At 41.6% G+C, this 23,374-nt stretch overlaps 1 protein-coding gene across 1 annotated transcript in view; it reads right to left on the reverse strand.

Annotated features, from left to right (window-relative positions):
* Nucleotides 1-15,658, reverse strand: part of NME8 (NME/NM23 family member 8) — a 68,259-nt gene extending 52,601 nt beyond the window's left edge. The window contains exons 1-6 of the mRNA XM_035021376.1: nucleotides 15,543-15,658; nucleotides 14,767-14,806; nucleotides 14,627-14,684; nucleotides 14,278-14,384; nucleotides 6,270-6,341; nucleotides 1,796-1,912 (exon numbers count right to left, since the gene is read on the reverse strand). Coding sequence (XP_034877267.1) covers nucleotides 1,796-1,912; nucleotides 6,270-6,341; nucleotides 14,278-14,384; nucleotides 14,627-14,684; nucleotides 14,767-14,799 — 387 coding nt within the window. The 5' untranslated portion in view covers nucleotides 14,800-14,806; nucleotides 15,543-15,658. The remainder of the gene's footprint in view (nucleotides 1-1,795; nucleotides 1,913-6,269; nucleotides 6,342-14,277; nucleotides 14,385-14,626; nucleotides 14,685-14,766; nucleotides 14,807-15,542) is intronic.
* Between the last annotated feature and the right edge of the window lie 7,716 nt (nucleotides 15,659-23,374).

A 23,374-nucleotide genomic window follows, 5' to 3' on the forward strand; every position in this document is an offset into this window, starting at 1 on the left:
GTGTTGGCCTGTTTTCCTTGATCTTGGGAGGGGTCCTCTCTGCCTCTAGGACACGAATGTTTGTTTCATTCCCCAGATCAGGAAAGTTCTCACCTACAATTTGCTCAAATATATCTTCCAGTCCTCTCTCTCTCTCCACCCCCTCAGGGATTCCAATAATTCTGAGATTGGAATGTTTCATGGTGTCATTTATTTCTCTGATTCTATTTTCATGGATTTTGAGTTGTTTTTCCCTGGCCTCCTCTTTTTCCTTCTTGTCTATTAATTGGGTTTTCTAGATCACTAACTTGTTCTTCTGCCTGGCTTACCCTAGCTGTTAGATTATCTAGATTAGATTGGATCTCATTGATAGCATTTCTAAATTCTGCCAATTCAGCTTTTATTTCTGCCCTTAGAGACTCTATGTTGCCATTAATCGATTTCTCCATTCTAGCTATTGTCTTCACAACTGCTACCCTGAATTCCATCTCTGACATCTTGGTTATATCTCTATCCATTTGTAAATCTGTGGCAGAAGTCACAGTCTCTGAGTCTTTCCTATTTTGGGGGTTCCTCCTCCTAGTCATTCTGTTGAAGGGTGGTTGAGGGAATGTATAGAGTCCAAACTATTGACCACAACCCAAGCAAGATGCACCTGTTTTATAGGGACCTTAGGGTTGCTGGCCTCTTGTTCTCCCAGCCTGTCTTCTGGGGGAGGGGCCTGCCACACTGTTACTCAAGCAACCCTGTTTGGGCCAAGTTGCCCTGCCCCCTGTGGTGGGGGATGGGCTCAGTGGGGATCATTTTCGGGGGGCTTTTGTTCTCTGGTGGCTTTCCCTGGTGGCTTTCTGTGTCTCTTCTGAGAGTCAGAGCAGAAGAGATCATTTCCAACACTCTGCCTCAGAGCAGAGAGATCACAGTCTGTTCTTCAGTGAGTTCTCCAGGCCACACTAGCTCCTTTTCTGTCTGTGCTGCTATAAACTGTAGCGTCCTAGGTTGTGGGACCCTCAGCAGCACTATCTGCCTGTATTTCTAATCAGTTTCCTCTGTGGCTTCCTTTCTTACACTATTATGTTCATACCTCCACATGCTTTGTAATTTCTTAATTTTTAAATAGTTTATCTTTCATTACATAGATGATACTCTTCACATGTTGGATCTTATTTCTAAGTATCCTACCAAATGGCTCTCTTGTTTTCATTTGTCAATCTATCTTTGTCCTCTTTCAATATCAGTAAGTACAGAGCCAGAAGACATTAAATAATATTCCACTGTATGGATTTGTATAATTTATGACAAAAACTACAGACATTTTGTGGAACCTATTCAGCATTGGTTGACATTTAAAGATTTTAAATATTTATTTGAGAGAGTGAGTGCACAAGCAGGGGGGAGGGACATAGGGAGAGGGAGAAGCAGCCTCCCTGCTGAGCAGGGAACCCCATGTGGGGCTCGGTTCCAAAAACCCTTTGATCATGACCTGACCTGAAGGCAGATGCTTAACCGACTGAGTTACCCAGGCACCAGTGTGGCTCGACATTTGGAGTGATTCCAAATTTTTAATAACAGACAACCCTGCTATAAATGCTCTTTTCTAAATTTGTCTTATTATCTTTGTAGGGAAAATTATTGGAGCATAATTGCTCAAATGATACATGTGTTTTTTAAGGCCTTTGATTCATATTGACAAAATAACTCCCAGAAAGTCTGTACCATTTAGAAACCTAGATGGTTACAAAACTTGGGAATAATTCCTTAGTAAAACAACAAAAAAGATGTAATACATCTTTTTAAGAATAAAATAGTAAAGTATTACCTGAGGGCGAACCATTTCACCTGCTGCAATTTTCTTCTCCTCATTGACCAAGTTAATAATCTTTTGATTAACAAGTGGTGCATTTGCACCATTTATCTTTGCAATAATTTTGCCATTCTATATGGGAAAAGAAAGCATGAAGGAAACTTCCATTTTCAGGATAAGTCCAGAATTCAACTTGATGAAGTCACCCCACCCGGCCCTACACCCCCACCAATCCTTTTTAGCTAAAACTAGCCATTTTAAAATAAAGTATTAGTGATGGGAAAGTACATCTTGATTTGAAAAACCCAGCTCTTTGAATTCTACCTCCACAATGTCTGTTCTCCTACAAACAAAGGCAAGGAATCCCTGCATTATGTTCGATGGTTCTGTACAAGTCTCCCAACTTTACCTTCCCTAATTATTTTTGACACTATGCCCCCTTTCTTCCATCTTTCAACATATATTTACAAAAAACCTGTTTATTGGCACAGTTCCAAGGATGATGGTATGGAACAGCAGTCCTGGTATGTGGCCTAATTAAATTATAAAAAAGGAGAAAAAAAACATAGACAAGCATATGTAATATAACAACCATGACAAGTACCACTAAGTACAAAGCACTGGGAGCATCTACAAGAATCTGTCCTGGTCAAGGAAATCGGCAAAGTTGCTTATCAATATCAGGAAGGGATTCTTGGATTAAAATATGTAGAATGGGTAAGAGATAATGAGGCAAAATGGAGAAGAAAGAGCATTCCAGGCAAAAGGAATAGAGATGCAATGGTCCTGAGGCCAGAAGGGATTATGGCAAATGAGAAGACCAGCCGAGAAAGTGAGGGGATGCCTGGTATGAGATGAAGCCTAACAGCGAGGGGGAGCCAGACCATGCAGAGCCTTGTGGGTCATGGAATGACAAAGCCTCTAACCTAAATGCAGTGAGAAGCCTTAGGCATGTTGAAACAGAGGCAGTGACCACAATCTGAACTGTTATTTGTAAAGACCATTTCACCTACCATGTTTAGAAGAGTTAGAAGGGAGCAGATGTTTGTATACAAATTAGGGGCTATTCTAGAGATGACAGTGAGAGAGATCGTTGCTCAGTCTGTGGCACTGGTAAAGGAGATGGAAAGAATGGAAAGATGCAGATGAGTGTGAGAAAGACTTGGGTGGTGAAATTGACAGGTCCAAAGTCTGGAGTGGATTGGGTGTGAGGTACAGAGATGTCACTAAGCTCAGTTTTCTGTTTCTGTTAAGAAAGTGGATAAATTAAGATGTTAATCATCCAATGATGTGACACTTAGAAGACTACATTTCCTGGGGAGGGGGCGCTCTGTTATTGGACCAGTCCCTTGTGAGAGGCCCTTCAGATAACAGAAAGGGGATGTCAAAGCACCAGCTGGATACACAAGTCTGGAGCTCAAGGTATAGGAATTAGCTGAAGACATAAACTTGAGTTCTTGATATATAGGTAGTGACAACTGAAACTGTGTATGGAGGAAATTTTCTAAGGAGTGTATAAAGCATGATAAGATAAATATTTAAGGGCTGGATAAAAAAAGGTAAACCTACAAAGGAGATGGAGGGGAATAACATCTAGGTAGGCAAAAGGGAAACCAAGTAACAAAGCCAAAAGAAGCCAATGTTTAAAAAAAAGTTAGCCCGGTGATGGGTATTAAGGAGGGCACGTATTGAATGGAGCACTGGGTGTTATTCGCAAACAATGAATCATGGAACACTACCTCAAAAACGAATGATGTAATGTATGGTGACTAACATAACATAATAAAAAATAAATAAATAAATAAATAAAAAGAGGGTATAGCCACCACATTCAATACACTTGAGAGGTATAGCATAATGAGCCTAAAAGTGGCCATATATGTAACAACAGGCTGGTAACTGGGTACACTAGCAACAGCAAATTTGCTCGAATAATCAGAGAGAAGGCAGATGGAATGGGTTGAGGCACTACTGGGATATGAAAAAAATGGAGTAAAAATAATTATGCAAACTTTTCTGTGAAATTTAGCTGTGAGATAAAGGAGAGAGATGGATGGTAGCTGGAGAGAGGCATGGCATCAAAAAAAGTTGTTTTTTTTTTTTAATTTATTTGAGACAGAGAGAATGAGAGAGAGAGAGCACATGAGAGGGGGAGGGTCAGAGGCAGAAGCAGGCTCCCTGCCAAGCAGGGAGCCCGATGCGGGACTCGATCCAGGGACTCCAGGATCATGACCTGAGCCGAAGGCAGTCACCTAACCAACTGAGCCACCCAGGCGCCCCAAAAAGCATTATTTTTTAATTGGACACAGTTCATCATCTTCAAAGGTTAATGAGAAGGATCCAGTTGAGAAAGGTTTAAATAGATACTGCCACTCTAGTTACCATTTCCCACTAAAAGGAACCTTCCAACAATTCTGGGGACTTTCTAACGTCCTTTGAAAAAGCCCTTCCTGCTGAAACTTGCTGGAATGAATTTGTTGTCAGCTAAGTGTGCTAAGCAATACAAAGAGCCATGGTGGGAATATCTATATAAACAAGCGATGGCTTGGTGGTGGTTTTGTGGGCACAGACTGAGATTCTTAGATGAATGATTGTGGATATGGAGCAAAGCCTGAGGCATGACTGCACGAGCAACTGGTTGAGGTGCACTGGAGAAAAGTTAATTGGCAGTAGAGGTCAGGTATTGAGAGGCCCGGATGTGGGTGGGTTGCCAATGTGGATACTGCAGTCCCCAGGGGGATGGCAGGACAGGGGTTTTGAAAGGGGTTTGAGCCCACAGGCCAAAGTCCTCAGTCATTGACAGGACTGATGTGAAGACCAGTAAATGACAGGGGTGAGGTGGGAGAGAAGGAAGTTTAGCCAAATAGCTAAGTTAGCAGGGAAAAGACCTCTAATTAGCAAGGAAAAGAAAGTTACTGAAATAAGAAGTAAAGGGAATATCAATTCTGCTCCTGGCCTCAAGACATATGATCCGAGAAAGTAGTCACCACTCTGGGCTGCTCCTAAGTAAGGAGACAGATTTAAGGAAAGTCAAGGAAATGGAGTAAAGGCTAAGAGCCATGGTGAAAGATCTTCGAAAGTGTGCTAATTGCTCATCTCAATTCCAGATGTCACACAGTGAAAGGGTTTGCAAGATGGTAGAGAATTGCAAGAATTAGTCAGGAAAAGAATATTCTGAGCATGAGAAGGATGAACTATTCAGGGCTGGGAGGAAGAGTGGATTTATATTCCAGGCACTGGTTGCAGATAAGAGAACGTGGACTGGATGGTCCAGTTAAGGAGGGTGGGTATGGTCTCCTGATCAGAGCTGACCAACCTGGCAGGGTGATGGTGGTCCCAGGGCTCCAGACTCTATGTGATGGTCCCCCTGGCCAGTCTCTCTTCTTCAGTCCCATGCTCCTAACTGCTACTCACTGTTACTAATATTAGCCCACGAGCCTATTTTCGGGTGTTACTCACTCTGGTTCCCTAAACTATGTCTAGGCCAAGGGTCAGCAAACAATGACCCAGCACAGAGGCTGTATTTTGGCAAAGCTGAAAATACTATCTGGCCCTTTACTAAAAGAACTGACTGACCCCTCACCTAAATCACCAATCCTACATGTCCAACTTAGAGCAAGATCTGCAATGCAATTTTTAAAATTCAATTAACTCGGTAACTCAATTCCTTGAAATTGTTGCAAAAGCATTATTTCATAGAAGCAAAAAGTTCTACCCAAAAGTGTTTTTAAAATAATGATTTCTAATACAAAAAAATAATAATCCAAGTATCTAATAGTAGAGAAAGAGTCCAAGCCCTCTCTGGGAAGCCTTTCTTTATTATGTCCAATTCTCTAGCTCTATAGCAGCTGCACTCCGTGTCACATAGCTTTTAACTGTAAATACTCTCCTTCTGGAAAGTAGCACTTGTTATGTCTTCCTGATTATGAAGGTTGTATATTCATCACAGAGTATTGGGAAAATATGAAAAAGTATCAAGAAAAAACTACTGCATCCTTCCCCCATACTAGAAAGCTACTACTGATAATCTGATGAATGCTCTGTCTTCTTTCTACATATTTGTACATGCGGAGACAGAAGCAGCATATATTACAAAATAGTCATCAGACAGATATGTCCTTGTATTAGTATACATGAATACTTAGAACCAATTCTCTGCTACTGGGTATCGAAGAAATTTCCAACTTTTCACTCCTATAAATAGTAATTCATCATACAAATCTCTGATTATTTCCTCAGGAAAGGTAAATACCATCTTATTTTTCTTTTTGAGCAACTCAATGAGTGGTTGTCTAATCTCCTCAACCCATTACACACTCCTAGACGTCAAGTTATAAAATATATTAACAGACAAGCAAAGATAAGGCAAAAGAAATCTATGATTACTACAATCAGAAAATAGTCCCATGGTAATTTCACAATGCTACTTGCTATTTAACTGTAAATTAGAATCTGATAATATATTTGAGATGATAAATATTATACTTACAACACTAAAAAGAAAAACAGGTTCACATTTATCTCTAAATGGCTGCAAAGTCACAATGTTGTCAGCTTCTGCCTGAAAAAATATATTTTTATAAAAATATATATAAATATATAATATAAATATATATAAATATATAAAATATAAATATTTCATATAATAATAGAGGAAATATCCAAGTCACCAGATACACTATGTTGAAAAAATGCAGATCACACAAAATTTTTATTTTTATGTTTACTACAGCATTTTCTGAGTATGTTATAGTTGTTCTAAGGATCAAATTGCATACACTGGTGATTCAGGCCATGCACCATTTGGCCTCAGCCTTACTTCTCACTGTTCACTTTGTGGTACCCAACCTGCAGCCAAACTTACCTACTTCCAGTTTGCTATAAAACACCCATACTTTCCTCCCTCCTTACCTGCTCTTGCCCTTCCTTTTCCAACCCAGGTCAAGTGTCCCTCCTCCAAGAATTGCCTTGCTCCCTCCTGCTGCAAATCCTCTCCTGCTCCACATAGAACTTTACTACCCTTCCTTCGAGGACTCCATTGTCCCTTTCAGTATTGTACCACCATCATATGGGCCTATCTAACTTCCTTTTTTTTAAGTGACTCTGAGATCAAGACCTGAGCTGAAATCAAGAGTTGGACACTTAACCAACTTAGCCATCCAGGCAGGGCGCCCCCCATCTCACTTCTTGTGATCAGATCTATGATGTTTCATATTCCCCTTTGCATGTCACCCTCCTTCTGCATCAGTCATGGGGCCATATTTAAAAAGGAGCTTACTTTATCCAAATTTTTTGAGAGAAAGTAAGCTCAAAAGAAAAAAAATTAAAATAAAAAAAAGGAGCTTACTAAGTGCTTCTTGAATGAAGTGGCTGTCAAATTTCAAGGGTTTTTTGTGTTTTTTTTTTAATGTTTGTAATTTTCTTAAATTTTTCTCACAAATTTCACATTGTCCCGGTGGGAGCTAAGATGGCAGAGTAGTAGGAGGACCCTAGGTTTGCTTCGTCCCTTGAACACAGCTAGATAAATATCAAATCATTCTGAATATGATTCAGAACAAACAAACTGCACAACTAGAGAAAGAGGAGGCCACATTGCAGAAGGTAGGAGGTGTGGAGATGTGATTTGGGGGAGAAACAGATTGCAGGTGCTGCAGAGGGGAGGGAGTCCTGGTCTCAGAGAGAGGAGAGAGACAGACAGACAGACAGACAGACAGAAGAGCGCACAGGGGATCGAGCAAGGAGCACACTTCCCCAAAGCCATCAACTGGGAAATGAGAGGCTGATTCTTGTGAGTTTTACAACCAGCAGGGTTCAAAGACTGGAGTTTTAGAGGTCCAGGCTGTGGCTGGAACAGAGCCCGAGGGCGCTGCAGTGCTCCTGTAGAGAAGGCAGGCAGGCAACCCCAGGGCCCACCTGAGACAGATCCCCCTTCTTGGAGCACATTTGGAAGAGGTGGTATTACCTCTCCTGGGACAAAAGAGCCAGCAGGCACCACTTCCCTCCCCTGCCCGTCAGCACAGGTGCGGAGACACTTGCTGAGGGCAGCTCACCTGGACACTGGCTCTTCTGTGTGTTTTGCCCCAAGCCACAAGCTCCTGACCCTGGTGCAACCACCCTTCTGGGTCAAACCATCAATCCCAGCACGGCAAGACCCTACCAAAGAGGACCAGCCAGGTCCCCACCACACCAGGTCCCTCAAGTTTGAAGTTTTAAAACTCAGCTGGCCTGGCTAGGATAGAACCCAAAGTGCCTGCACTGGTCCAGGCAGGCAAGCAACCTGGACACAGACTATGTAAGCAGTGATCTGAAAAACACCCAGGACACCCGAAGGGAAATTATTGCTCTTCTGGGACGGCTTTCCTGACAGCAGTGAACACGAGGTCCCTCCGCAGGGACAAAGGAGCTGGCTGGCTCCCCTGCCCCTCAGCATAACCCAACATCAGTAAACAGCACAGTGCTAACACCGCTGCCGACATCTCTTACAGCCAGCCCCGCCCCCCTGCACTCTGCTGGTACTGCTTTCTTGAGCAAGTGTGCCTGAGAGCAAGGGCAGCAGGCCCTCCCCAAGAAGACCAGCACAACTCCCCCCCACACACACCACTACTGACCACAGAGTTCTGCAGAGCCTCAGCTCTAGTGGAAACAGCACACCTAGTTAAAACTCAGCACACTCTGACCAAGATCCAAACACTCCCCGCTGCAGGCTAGGAGAGCCTCTGCAGACAGCTGACCTGAGGCAAAGAGCAGCCATAACACAGCAGCCGAGTGCACACAGCAATACCAGAGACACTTCCTGAGGTACCAGTCCTGAGCACTGTATGGCCTCTTCTTCGTAAAGCCATTACTCTCAGGGGCAGGAAACCAAACAAGCTTTTCTAACACACAGGAGAAGATGGAAACCTAGACAAAATGCCAAGACAGAGGAATTCATCCCAAAAGAAAGAAGAAGAAAAGGTCATGGCTAGGGATCTAATTGAAACGGATGTAAGCAATATGCCAAAGCCAGAATTTAAAGCAACAATCATAAGGATACTAGCTGGCCTTGAGAAAAGCATAGAAGACATCAGGGAGTCCCTTACCACAGAGATAAAAGAGCTTAAAACCAATCAGGCCAAAATGACAAATGCAAGAACTGAGATTCGAAACTGACTGGATGTAATGACCACAAAGATGGAAGAACCAGAGGAATGAATAAATGATACAGAGGCTAGAATTATGGAAAATAATGAAGCTGATCAAAAGAGGGAAAGAAAAAAAAAAAGAGGGAAAGAAAAATCTTGGATTATGGAAGCAGACTTAGAGAACTCAGTGACTCCATGAAAATAATAACATTCGTATCAAAGGAGTCCCAGAAGAAGCAGACAGAAGGGGGCAGAAGGTTTATTTGAGGAACAATAGCTGAAAACATTCATAATCTGGGGACGGATATAGACTTACAGATCCAGGAGGCACGGAGAACTCCCATCAAAATCAATAAAAGTAGGCCAACACCAAGACATATTGTAGTTCAATCTGCAAAATGTAGATATAAAGAAAAAAATCCTGAAAGCATCAAGACAAAAGAAGTCCCTAACTTATAAGGGAAGATAAAAAGGTTAGCAGCAGGTCTCTCCACAGAAACTTGTCAGGCCAGAATAAAGTGGCATGATATACACAATGTGCTGAATGAGAAAAATCTGTAGCCAAGAATACACTATCCAGCAAGATTATCATTCAGAATAGGAGAGAGAGAGTTTCCCAGACAAATGAAAACTAAAGGAGTTCAGGACCACTAAACCAGCCCTGCAAGAAATATTAAAGGGGACTCTTTGAGTGGGGAAGAAAGACCAAAAGCAACAAAGATTAGAAAGGAACACAAGAAATCTCCAGAAAGAAGGACAAAACAAATAAAATGGCACTAAATTCATATCTATCAATAATTACTCTGAATGCAAATGAACTAAATGCTCCAATCAAAAGCCATAGGGTGTCAGAATGGATGAAAAACAAGACCCATCGATATGCTGCTTAGAAGACATTCACTTTAGACCTAAAGACACCTGCAGATGGAAAGTGAGGAGATGGAGAACTATCTATCATGCTAATGGAAGTCAAAAGAAAGCCAGAGTAGCAATACTTATATCAGACAAACTAGCTTTTAAACCAAAGACTGTAATAAGAAATGAAGAAGGGCACTATATCATAATAAAGGGTTCTATCCAACAAGAAGATCTAACAATTATAAATATTCATGCTCCTAATTTGGGAACAGCCAATTCTACCAACCATTTAATAACCAAAATAAAGAAACACATTGATAATAATATAATTAACAGTAGGGGGCTTTAACACCACACTCACAGCAATAGATAGATCATCTAAGCAGAAGATCAACAAGAAAACAAGGGCTTTGAATGACACACTGTACCAGATGGACTTCACAGATATATTCAAAATGTTTCATCCTAAAGCAGCAGAATACACATTCCTTTCATGTGCACATGGGACATTCTCCAGAACAGATCACATACCAGGTCACAAATTAGGCCTCAGCAAGTACAAAATGATTGAGATCATACAGTGCATATTTTTGGACCACGATACTATGAAACTTGAAGTCAAGCGTGAGAAAAAATTTGGAAAGACAACAAATACATGGAGGTTAAAGAACATCCTACTAGAGAATGAATGTGGCTTAACCAGGAAATTAAAGAAGAAATTAAAAAATACATGGAAGCAAATGAAAATGAAAACATGATGGTCCAAAACCTTTGGGATGCAGCAAAAGAGGTCATTAAAAGGAAATATATAGCACTACAGACTCCCTCAAGAAGCAAGAATAATCTCAAATACACAACCTAACCTTACACCTAAAGGGGCTAGAAAAAGAATAACAAATGAAACCTATAGTCAGCAGAAGAAGGGAAATAATAAAGAATAAAGCAGAAATAAACAATATAGAAACAAACAAACAAACAAAAAACCAGTAGAATAGATCAATGAAACCAAGAGCTGGTTCTTTGAAAAAATTAATAAAATTGATAAACCCCTAGCCAGATTCATCAAAAAGAAAAGAGAAAGGACTCAAATAAATAAAATCATGAATGAGAGAGGAGAAATCATAATCAACACCACAGAAATATAAACAATCATAAGAGATTATGAAAAATTATATGCCAACAAATCGGGCAATCTGGAAGAAATGGATAAATTCCTAGAAACATATAAACTATCAAAACTGAAACAGGAAGAAATAGAAAACTTGAACAGCCCAGACCCATAACCAGCAAAGAAACTGAATCAGTAATCAAAAATCCCCCCACAAACAAAAGTCTAGGGCCAGAATGAGATCATTTGGTAGGGTTTTCTCTAAGAGATGTTTTTGCAACCTAAGGCAATTGTTTTCAAACTGGGATTTCTGAAGGTAACCACTGTGAGGAAGCCAAGAGAGGGTCCCTCAGCCACAGGAGCTGCGTTGTAATCTCTCTCTCTCTCTCTTTTTTTTTTTTTAGCATACTGGATTCTACATGACTTTTCTTCTTTTTTTCTTCAAGCTTCCACAGTTTAGAAAAAAAAAAGGAAGGAGGTGAAAGGTACTAATCTATAATATTAAAGGACAGAAGTTAAAGAATATATTTAAAAGCAGTCTAGGTATCATCATTACAATGTTTATATTATAATAAAGTATTAACAATTAGAGTATTTAATAATATTATAAAAGAACTGCAATAAAGAATATTCGCTGAATTTTCATTATAGGTACAATGTTAGTACAAGTCTTTAAGTCTTTTAAAAGGACATGTAACAACAAAAAAATTATACTGGCCACTTAGCTTGGGTGATTTCAACCTCACAGCCTGCTCCCAATAGAGGTTTAGAGACTATATTAATTCTTTTCATCCTTTATGGGCAGGTCATAGCAAAAAAACAGCATCAATTTATATGAATGTGCTATTGTTGAGTGTGCTCAAATTTAACAGAAGAGAAGCCATTCAGGGATGCACAAAATTTTTTGTTCTTAAATTCAACAGATGCTAGTATTATGAAGAGTAATATGAACATATTTTGGGAAGAACTTACTAGCATTTCCCAGTGGGATGGCTATAGTAATAGAACAGATTCCTTGTGGAGTGAGGAGTTCTGTCCGGCTGGGGTACTACTGGGAGGACAGTCAGAAGTCACTGGGTTGGGAGGAAGCACCGTTAAGACCTACATCCCCACACAGCTCTGAGGTGAGCTGAACGGGGCGTCCAACGCACCATGTGGTCTAATTCTCCTTCCACACCCACCCCTCCGCCACCACAGCAGTGCCTGGCTGGCACATATTATCCAGGTTGGTTTCTACCCAGACTCTACCAACAAAGAGGGATTTAACACGTCTAAAGCACCTGGGAACACAGCATCAAGTTACACCTTCTCAGTATCTAAGGACTTCTTGCCTTGCCTTCCTATGCCCAAGTTCCCTTCCAGGTAGCCTGACAGGTGTGCAGGGAGGCTGCCTTTTTATTGGTCTCCCCACTGATCTCAATTCCTTTTTAGACACTGGAGTTCTCCCATGATTCCTAGCCCATGAACTTGCACTCCTACCACTTCCAGACAAACTTCCCTAATGCCAACTGCCAGGACTCAAAAGAATTTTCCAACCCTCGATTCTCCATCATCCATTTGCCAACTGTTAGAGCCTTCTGATACTGTTTTTTAACTTGTGTTAACCTGTGCGGCCCCATTCTGTGTCCTCTGAACTTCATTTTTCCTCCCTGCCAAGGATTGAGTCTCAAATCATATTCCAGATCCATTCAGGTGGCTCAGAATGAAGCAGGCTGTTACAAATTGTCACCTTTTCAAAAACTGCAACACTCTTACTTCAGAAGACAAAGTCAACATCTGGATAAAAAGATTTAACAATTGTAGGGATGCCTGGGTGGCTCAGTCGGTTAAGACTCTGTCTGCATTTGACTCGGGTCATGATCCCAGGGTCCTGGGATTGAGTCTTGGAGTCTTGCATCAGGCTCCCTGCTCAGTGGGGAGCCTGCTCCTCCCTCTGCCTACCGCTCTCCCTGCTTGTGCTCACTCTTTCTGACAAATAAATAAAATCTTAAAAAAAAAAAAAAAAGATTTAACAATTGTATATAGCCACCTACTCTCTTGAAGAGAAAAAATAATGAGGTGAGTTTCTAAGCCTTAGGCTGCTTAACTGTAACCCTGAACTAAGAAAAAGAAGTCCTATAAAGAATGTATCCGCAGAAGGGATGGACAATCAAGTTAAGGTCAATCAACAAACTCATCCCAACCTCTGGGTTGGGAAGGGTCACAGAGAGATTCTACACATGAAAACATGCCAGGGGTTGAGGTTTCATGTTTGCATTAGGGACTATGCATTTTAGATGTAAGAAGTAAAGATGTGAAATCAGTTATCTGCTTCTGCACCTTAGGTATAGCTGGTTTGGACTTGTTTCTGCCCAACAGAAATAGAATGTGGGCTACACATATATTTTTAAATTCTGTGGTTCTAGTAATCATAGTTAAAGACTAAAAAGAAACATGTGAGAATAATGTAAAAATATATTTTACTTAGTCCAAAATATAGTCATTTCAACATGTAATCACTGTAAAAGATTATTGAGATATTCCATTTTCCTTTTTTCATACTAAATCTTCAAAATCTGGTGTGTATTTTACATTTAGAGCACATCTCAATTTGTAGGCTAAATCTGAATCAGAAACCATTGATTTGTAATTTGATTTCATAAAATATATAGTCCAAAAAGGTAGATGCACATACCCAAGTTGTTCCAAACAACTTAAAAAGTTTTATAATTTCTGAATTGATTGTTGGCTTTTAAATTTAAATTTAAATTAATTAAAGTTAAAAATTCAGTTCCTTGGGTGCACTTTTAAATTTAAATTTAAATTAATTAAAGTTAAAAATTCAGTTCCTTGGGTGCACTAGCCACATTTCAAGTGCTCAAAAGCCATTTGTGTCCAGTGGCCACCATATTAGACAACAAAGCTCTAAGCAGGTGATAACTTGATGTGCACAAATTGAATAATCAATAAATGAAGCCCAATAAGTTTAGCCATAATACTTTAATCCCTCATCACATCCGGGTGACAAGTGAGGGGAAAATCACCACCATTGGAAAATTGGTAACTGGGTTGTTAAGTGCCCAGAGACCTTCCCAATGCTATCCAGTAAACAGCATTTGCAGCCCTGATTCTAAAAGCCATACACTGAACATCCAGTCAGGTGAAAAGAAACAGATCAACAGACAGACATCCATATGTATACTCTCTGATGTTCACAACTATGGTAAACAACCTCAACATGATGGGAAATGGGATAAAAATTGTGATTGGTTCTCAGATCTGGTAGAACTAGATATACAGTAAAACTGCCAAGTAAATATTGTCCATTATTGAAGAGTTGGCAGGTTGTTTAAAATCAGACCCTTAAAGACCATATTTAAACACTTGGAAGTATCAAGAAAATAACGGTTTAATGGAAAGGAAATCCTTACTACAACAAAATGCAGAAGTTCATCTTCGTTCAGCTCATTTTTCAATTTTCTGAATAAAGTTTGCATTGCTTTGCAAGGTCCACACCAGGCTTGGTAAACGTCGATCACTAGAAGATGATCATATTTATGGGGGGAAAAAAAGAGTCAAAGAATCTAGAATAGCAGCTTATCCCAACGCTGGGGCCAGGGCCCAGATGAAGCAGGTTTTTACACTGCTAGTGGGGAGGCGACTGGGGGGGTGGGGAGGCGACTGGGGGGGGGGGGGGGCGGCTGGGGGGGGGGCGGGGAGGCGCATGAGGTGCCCTGGGCCGAACTCCTAATGGCTGGACAACCAGGCGAACCCCAGTACCTGTCAGGCCTTTGTTCTGCAACATCTCATCCCACAGGCTTTGACTATTAACGACTGCCTACAAAAAGGACGCTGCTGTAAAGGGGTCTTCAAGGGCCAACGCGCCCCAAAGTAAAAGACTGTTGGTCGGTCATGCTCACCTGTAACTGGATCTCTCGCTTTTTGCCTGCCATTTATCCACTATCACAGGAAAAAGGGAAGACAAATAGAAAATGTTGAAGAGGAAATTTAAATGATGTCATTCCCTACACATTCAAGGAGCATCTTAATGCCCCGTAGAAATTCTCCGTCGGCAGTACCGGATTATACACTCTCCCCTTTCCTGGGGAGAGGAGCCAATGCCGCTGAAGGATTCCTCGGGCTGGGCTCGACGCTAAATGCCTGCATCGGCCCTATTATCTTACTCTCCCAATAATCCTGAGGCAAGTTAGAATGTGAGGAAGTACATTTCCTTACAAATTTTTCTTTTCCTGAAGTTTCACAGAGTGTTCTATTTTCACTTGCACACGTGTTAATTGCCTATGGCCGTGCTCATGCATCCTCCTCGGGTCCCTCTCCACGAGGTTTAATATTTAGAACAAGACCCTACGGTGTTCTTGAGCACATCATGAACTATCCGCGGTGTTAAGTCAGTGAGGCCCAAACGGCCCATTCCGTGGCGTCAGGGGCGCTCAGTGAGGCTACGCCTGCGTGTGTGACAACGGACCTGGCACAAAACAAAGGAGTTATTCGGAACAAGGAACTACATCCCAGGAAGGGTGCTGGATTCTCCAACAAGCCTCACCCAGAACACGTCCTCCTCTAAGCTACACCTGCACGTTCACAGGAACGAAAAGGAACAGTCCCCGAGGATCCCAACCAGCCCCCTGGGTGAGCCTGGGGCCTTTGTGAGCACGGCTCCAACAGGTCCGAGTACCTAGGCGCCGAGCAGGTAAACGTCGAACTGCCGGTCTGTCTGTCTGCCCGCGCCGGTCCCCCGGAAGTGGCCAGATGAGGACCCCGGGACCGACGGCAGGAGGGGCCAACGTCTGCAGCCGCCCCTCCCGCGCCGCGAGCCTGGCCCTCCCCCGCGGGGGCGGCTCCTCGAGGCTCCGCGGCCCCAGCGCGCAGGCGCAGGACCGCTACGGGCCCGGGTGCTGGCCCCGACGGCGTCCTACGCTGCTCCTGGAGAGACCGCTGCCCGGAGCCCCTGCGCCTGCCCGCTCAGGCCCGGACAGCCCCCTCCGCTGCGGGTGGGCTTGGCGCCTACGGGCTTGCTCGCGGCTGGCTCGTCCTGGGCTCTGGACATCTGAGTCATAATCACTGGTGTGCCATGTTAACAACTAGCTCGCTTGGAAATTATTACAAACCATTATAAATTTCACTGACATACGTAAAAATAATGTGTGGCGACAAGTAACAAATAATTATAAGGTATACAATATTCTATTGCAAATTCCACATAGCCAATAGATTTTTACAGAATGTTTTCACTGATTTTTGCCAGACTCTAGCATTCATAGCCAATTAATAGTTGCAACTCATTCAAAACTTGCCAGATCCCAAATAAGAATAAATGCTTGGCCACTTCCACCATTAAAGTCATGTTAAATACAGAAACATGTCTAAATACCAGCTTTCATACAGTTTTATCTCCTTACCATGAGCTGTTACAAAAAGTAGTCATTTTCTCACTGTTCTAAAATAGCACTCTAATCTTGAACAGATAATGTTGATTAGGTTTTAAAATATATCTGTTAGATAGCAAAATACTGACGAGCACATGTCCTCAAATTTGAAACTCTTTCTTTTTGCATAAGCTTTCCCATGCGATAACCACTGAAAATCTATGTGGGAAAAATATTTTCATAGGTACTCTCTATGCCACAAAAAGCATTGCAAAAGATTCTCCTATTTTATGACCTTGATTCTTTTATTATTATTTTAATAAAGTTAACAGCTTGGGTGTAATGTGACATGTATAGAATGGCCTCATCTTGCTGGTCTGGATTATTGTTTATTTCCCAAGCCACTAATTTCCCAAGCTACTTGGAGCACCATAGTGACTCTTGGCCAACACTATGGAGTATATTAAGTAAAGATAAATGATATTCTGCAACTATAAAATAAATGATATTCTGCAACTATGGGTCCATGAGTGGTTCTGGAGTGGAGGTGTGAGCCTGTCATCACCATTCAGGAATAATAATTGGATTTAGGATTTGTTGAAACTCAGGAGTTAAGGGTGAAAGGTGAGAGGAGCATCAATGGCCACACGTAGCTGGGATGTGCCCATGTGTGACCAGCTCCCTGTAAGAAACACTTGACAGAACTGGAGCTTCCCCGTGCCTTTGCAGGTAGGTGGGTGGTTGAAACCTAGAGACAAAGCATGTACTGTGCAACACAGAAATGAGAGGACAAAGAAGTCATTGAGGACACTGCTGATAACGAATATATAAATAATAACAAAGCATAATATCCTTCTCATTTCTCAGATTAGAAAATAAACACAATTAGCAATATCTAACTTTTTCTTCCTGGAATCTTACAGATTATTTTGCACACCTCAGGGAAGGTGTGCATAACACGTTGGGGACCACTAGATAGAAAATCAAGATATCCACAAAACATCTGGGCAAGCAGAGAGATTTGCAGATAATTGGCATAATTAAATGGTGATTTTTCAAAGTCAGGAGAGCAAAGTTTGAAGAAATAGAGCCCTTGAAGAGATGGGAGGGCACAGAAGGGAAAAAGGCTCAGATGGAGGACTGGTGCTCCTTCCAGCATGACCAAAAGAAATATGACCATGTTTCTGTATCCTGTTTTTCTCTATTTTATAAAGTTATTCAAATATCTTATGCTTTTAGCGACTTTTCTGCTGTCTTTACGCAAATTATTTCTATTACAAGTATCTTGGAGATGACCTGTGGTCTAAAACTGTTAGCATTCAAAAGTCTATCCATAAGCTGTATTTTTATCCAGTCAATCTGTGATCAGCTCCAAAGACCTGACCTTTACTGCCCGCCTGCTTGTACTCACTGACCTTTGTCCCGCATTGTTCCTTGAGCTCTTCTTTCCAGCTTAGCTCTTAACTCAGGCAAAAGGAAAGCAAAATCCCTCCCAGTGATAAGGACTGCCCTGACAAGACCTCCAGGCTGCCCCGCCCGCCCAGACCAGTTTGAGCAGAACTCCTGACTCAAGCCTGTGCCGAAGGATTGTGGAGTGACCTCTAGAATGACCGACAACTACCTTTACTCACTATAATGCTAAAATCTCCGCCCCAGGAGGAGCGCAAGCCTCATTTACTTAACATACAGAAGATCTCACAGCATGATCATGAATGTGGGCTTTATGGGAAAACAGTGTGAAACTTCTCAAAGTTGATTTACAACAAATGGATGACACAAAAAGGTTTCAATTCTTTAAAAAAAAAAAAAAACCACTGTGACATCAGTGTGACAATTGGAGTAAATGTGGTTGGGGAAGTGAAATCAGAGATAAGATAGAAACCTACAGTAGCAATCCAGGAGGGCGGGGTTGGGGCCTACATGAAAGCAAAGACCACAGACAAGGGGCAAAGAAGACTTGTGAGATATTTGGGGGTTAGTACCAATAGGACTTGAGAAGTAGCACCTTGCAGGGGTGAGCAAGGAGGAGAAACCACAGAAAACGCTAAAGTTTCAGATTTGGCTGAGTGAATGATGCCTATCACATGAGGAATGGAAAAAGAAGTATCAGAACTGGAGGGAAGATCATGAATTCAGGGATTTTAGGACGACAAAGTGGAAGGAGAAGACTGATGAGTCCCACCATTATTGACTGCTAAATCAGTATTATTATGATCCACAGAATGAGCGAATACCCAGGAAACAAGTAACAGGGCAAAAGTCCTTGAGTAATAATAGCAAGATCAACCTTGCTCTGTGTGATTAGTAATTTGTGAATATATAACACTTATTACATTAATGCTTTTCTAACAGCACCCCCCAACATACACATATTTTTTGTGAAATCCCTGTGAGGCAAAATTGGGTAGTGGGGGTCTTTGCGACCTTGGGCAAGTTTCTTACCCTCTTTGTAGTCCAGTGTCTTTACTGGAGATAATAATAGAACCTATTTAATCACTTTCGTGAGGATTCAATGATTTAAAGTAGATGTAAGGCTTAGAACAGTCTTTAGCTTATGGTGAGCATTCAATAATTGTTATCTATTGTCATGCAGAGATATAACTCTAATATATTTCAATCAGTACTCCTGTGTGGGCATCATCTATCTAAAACCTGCAAAAGTACCTTTCCACAAAAATCCCTATCACTGTTAAATTAAATGGAGACTAGTGCACTAAAGCAAATGCATCAAAGTAAAAAAAAAAAAAATCCCCCTGCCACAGGTGTATGATACTGACCTGTTGGTATGGTCCTGCATCATTTCTTCTTAAGGGGGTACCATTTTTTCCTCCTACAATCTACTTGACATTTCCACCTGAAATGGCCCAGTGGAAAATCATGTGGAAATAGAAACTTGAAATCCAGTTTCAAGACACATGTGCATTTATAATGATTAGTGGATTTTTTTTTCAGTTCTCTCCAAAATCCAGAATGAGTTGGAAGGATTTTTCGTGGGAGGGCAATGGAGTCACATCAGAACCTCTTGCTAGATTCTTCGGTGCTGTGACGTGAAGTTGTCTTGGCTGAAGCTAAAGCCTCTGACCTTGCTTGCCGGGAAATGGGGAAGAGGTGGCAAGTCCTCTTTATGGATGCATCCAAGGCCATGTTTACCTTTTGATCTAGCACCCTGATGATATTATTGTCAACATCTCTGCCTCTGCACCCCACCTCATTATTTGTTTGAATCTGTTGATATTCATGAAATCTTTGTTTTCATGAGAAGGGGAAGAGCACGTTTTAGTCAGGTAGCCCAAGACAATGCAGAGAATGGGAGTTTCTCTTTCCACTCTGCCCTCAGGAATGGATTTGAGTTCTTTTGGAATATCAACCAGCTTCTCTGCAGAAAACAGAACGCAACTCAGAAGGAGAAACTGAAGAGGCATTAATGAAGGGACTCTTTCCAGAGGTGTGAGCAGAAATGAGGAAGCCAACAAGGCATACTGATATAAACAGAGATAGCAGCACCAAGTCCAGGCCTGAAGGGACAAAGGGAAGAAAAGACCTTGGAATTCTCCATGGAATGCCCGGAGAGCAGGGCCACAAAAGCCGGAGCTGAAGCCTAGAAGGGCTGCAGGCCATGCTGGATGTGTGATGACAGGGTAGGAAAGGGGCAGTAGTATGGCAGTAAATCAGTGCCTCATCCTCACTCCTCCCTCTGGACTGACTCTCCTGCTGGTAACTCCCAGAGGTCAAATCCAACCAGGAGCCCAATACCAGGAAAACCCAAAGCACCGTGCATCAGGGCTTGTTTCCTGGTGCTCAGAGCAGTGCAAGGCAGAGAAGAACAGCAAATGGAACAACATATAGGGTTAGAAAAAGATCAGGAACAGACAGGGATGTTCATCCAGAGACTTAAAAGATTCTAGACATGGAATGAAGGCCAGAGCTAACAGAAGTATGAAAGACAGATGTAGAGACTCTGGGCCTAGGCAGAGCTGCTTTGTGGGTCTGCCAAGGAAGTGTGGCTGAATTTGGAGAGGGAACCATTCATTCTGTCCAGCCATGGCCTTGGAGCCCAGCAGAGCTCTCGTGTTTCAGTGACTGTAAACACTGGAAGAATCAGAGAATCTGGGGCATGGACGTTGGAGATCTTGTGCCATTTTGTGGGGAGAAGATTTTGCCAACCGGGAGCATGAGCAAGAGAGGAAGGACAGGACAGACCCATGTGGTGGCTGCAGCTGATGGTCCTGTGTGTGGATTTGCAAGAGGAAGGCTTCCTGGCCCTTAGGTCTGTGGGCTGGAGCAATCATAAGTTGCTTAATACAAACATACATCACATTTTCCTATAACCAAGAGCTAGGGATATTCCATGATGCTTCAGGCTCCATGAGCGAGTGTTCCAAGGGACAAGAAGTGGAGATTTCCAGTCTCTAAAGGCCCACTTCTGGAAATTGGCATTGTCATTTCTCCTGTGTTCTTTTGGTTGGCACTGTCACAAATGCCACTCCCAGTGAAGAGTAAGGGAGAGTCCATTTCACAATGGGAGCCATGCCAAAGATTTTGTGTCCATTTTTAATCTATCAGGTTAATCTAGGGCAGCGATTCTTATATGTTAGCTCACATCAGAATCACCTAGAGGGCTTGTTAAAACACATTATCATTGGCTTCCACATCCAGGATTTCTGAATCAGTAGGTCTCAGAAAGAGCTCAAGAATTTGCGTTTTTAATAAGGTCCCAGATGCTGCTCCTGCAGGTGGGAGTCTAAGAACCACACTCAGAGCACCAGTAATCTCTACATCAATATGACTAACAAAGAGCAATTCCTACCCACTCCCCAGCTGTCCCCTTTGCAATCTTCACCCTAAACCACCCCAGTGTATTTCCATGTAATATCATATATTCCTATTTCTATTCTTCAGGGATAGAAGCAAAGCTTATACAATACCAGACACAGTTCTTATTGACTCAGAAAACAGGCAACGATGTGCTTGTTATCATGACCAGCTGGAGCAGGCAGGACCTAACAAGTGGATTGTCAATCTCAGACACAAGTGCCTTATGTGGCCGCATTCCACAGGTGTAAAAACCTCGCTTACTGTATTTGTTACCTATTACTGCATAATATATTATTCTGAAACTTACTAGGTTAAGACAACAAACATTTATTATCTCATGGTTTCCTGGCAGGAATCTAGGAGCCGATTAGCTGAGTGGTTCTGGCTCAGGGTATCTCAGTGAGCTGCACTCAGTGTCAGCCAGGGCTGCAATCACCTCAAGACTCAAATAGGAGAGGATTTGCTTCTGAGCTCACGCCAGGTCTACTGGCAGGTCTCAGAAGATCCACTTCCAAACTCACTCATATGGTTGTTGGAAGATCTTGATTCTTTGCCCCTTGTGCTGCTCCATGACATGGCAGATGGTTTCCTTCCTTCTTAAAGCAATCAAGAGACAGCAAGAAAGAGAGAAAGGTTGCCTAAGATGGAAGCCATAGCCCTTTTATAACCTAATGCTGGAGGTGATAGCTCATCGCTCTTCCCTATTTCATTCATAAAAAGTCAGTAGTAAAAGGGAAGATTAAAAAGGGGCAGAAATACTAGGCAGGGCTCATTAGAGGCCTCCTTAGCCCTGCTGCCCACTATATTAAAAAGAATTCATGGAACCCAACAAAGTGGTAAGTTGAGTCCTGACTATATCCTAAAGTTACACAATCAATCACAATCTTGAAGTTACGCAGGACATACCATATCCCCTGAAAAAGTGATTACATTACAATATAATTTAAGGGTACTGCTATTTATCTTGTTCTGTGACAGCAGGCTTATAAAATGGTTCTTCTATAGTATTTTAAGTATTATTAATAATTATAGAATAATAATAACAAGTTCTTATAGGCAAAAATAGGAATAAGCATTCATTTAGTTACTGACTTACTAATCACATAAAGCATGAGATTAGCATTGACCAATAGCATCTGAGCCTTAATAATTACATAAAGCATGAGATGCTATTGATCAATAGCACCTGGACCTCTAAAATATATTTTTATATGAATCAACATTTTGAATCTATTTTAAAATTATTTGCAAAAAGGTGTCACTGGATTTGAATAATAAGTAATGTTATCCTGAGGATCACATACCAGGCACTACGACACTATTTAACACATGTTGCTGTCTTGTTTCAACTTTACCCAAACCCTAGTAGGATACTGGGGCTCAGAGATTATAAATACTTCATCCATGATTCCATAGTTACTAAAAAGCTTTGAATCCACATGTGCAGATGACTCCCAAACTCTTTTTTTAATTAACTATGCTGCCTTATCAACCAGTTTAGGGTTTGGTTATTTGATTCATTAAATTTAATATCAAAGGTAGCATTATTATAAGCAAAGCATAAGGGCATGTCAATTTCTATGTCAGGTAAGTATCAGCTAACACAATAAAAACAACCAAGACAACCAACTTGGATTCTACTTACCTCAATCCAAGTTGCTTGTCTTGGTTATTTTTATTGAGTTTAACTGATACCAGAGTTGATTTTCATTATTTAATATTACTTGGTCATATAGGGTGCCTTGAATAAGCTTAAGAACAGTCCCACAATCTCAGAAGTTTGGGCTCTCATATAGTCTAATATAGTCTCGTATAGCATGCTTCAACTAAGACCAGCTGCTTTCTACCTTTTCCAATTTCTTTTCCTGTTTAATGGATCCATGTCTGGAAATGTCGGCATGGGCGACATTCTCTATTTCCTGGGTACCTACAAAGTCCTAGTCAGAATCAAACCGTATTAATGCTCCAGTGATCCTGGAAGTGTTTCCTCCCAATAGTCAAGTCTATTGACTATCGAAGCTAGCTCTTTCCTCCAAATACCACAGCCAGCAGCCATAGCTTCACGGGCTGTCAGTCATTTTCAAGAGGCACGTATATCAGGTTGAGCATAAGTTGAATAAGTTAAGGTTTCTAGAGTCCATATCTTCAAATTCTCTGGACCTTGAAGAATAGATAGTTTGGAGATGGAGGGAAAGAACATTCTAAGATCAAAGCTCAGCAAGAGCAAATGCAAAGAGAATAGGCTGGATTGTTGCATAGGAAAGGCAGTAGTCGTGCTTAGCAGGAGTAAGTATTGCGTGACAGAGAGGTAGCGGTTGAGTCTGGA

This window comes from Mirounga leonina, unplaced genomic scaffold, assembly GCF_011800145.1.
Source record: "Mirounga leonina isolate KUSES-001 unplaced genomic scaffold, KU_Mleo_1.0 Mir_174, whole genome shotgun sequence".
Classification (NCBI taxonomy): Eukaryota; Metazoa; Chordata; class Mammalia; order Carnivora; family Phocidae; genus Mirounga; species Mirounga leonina.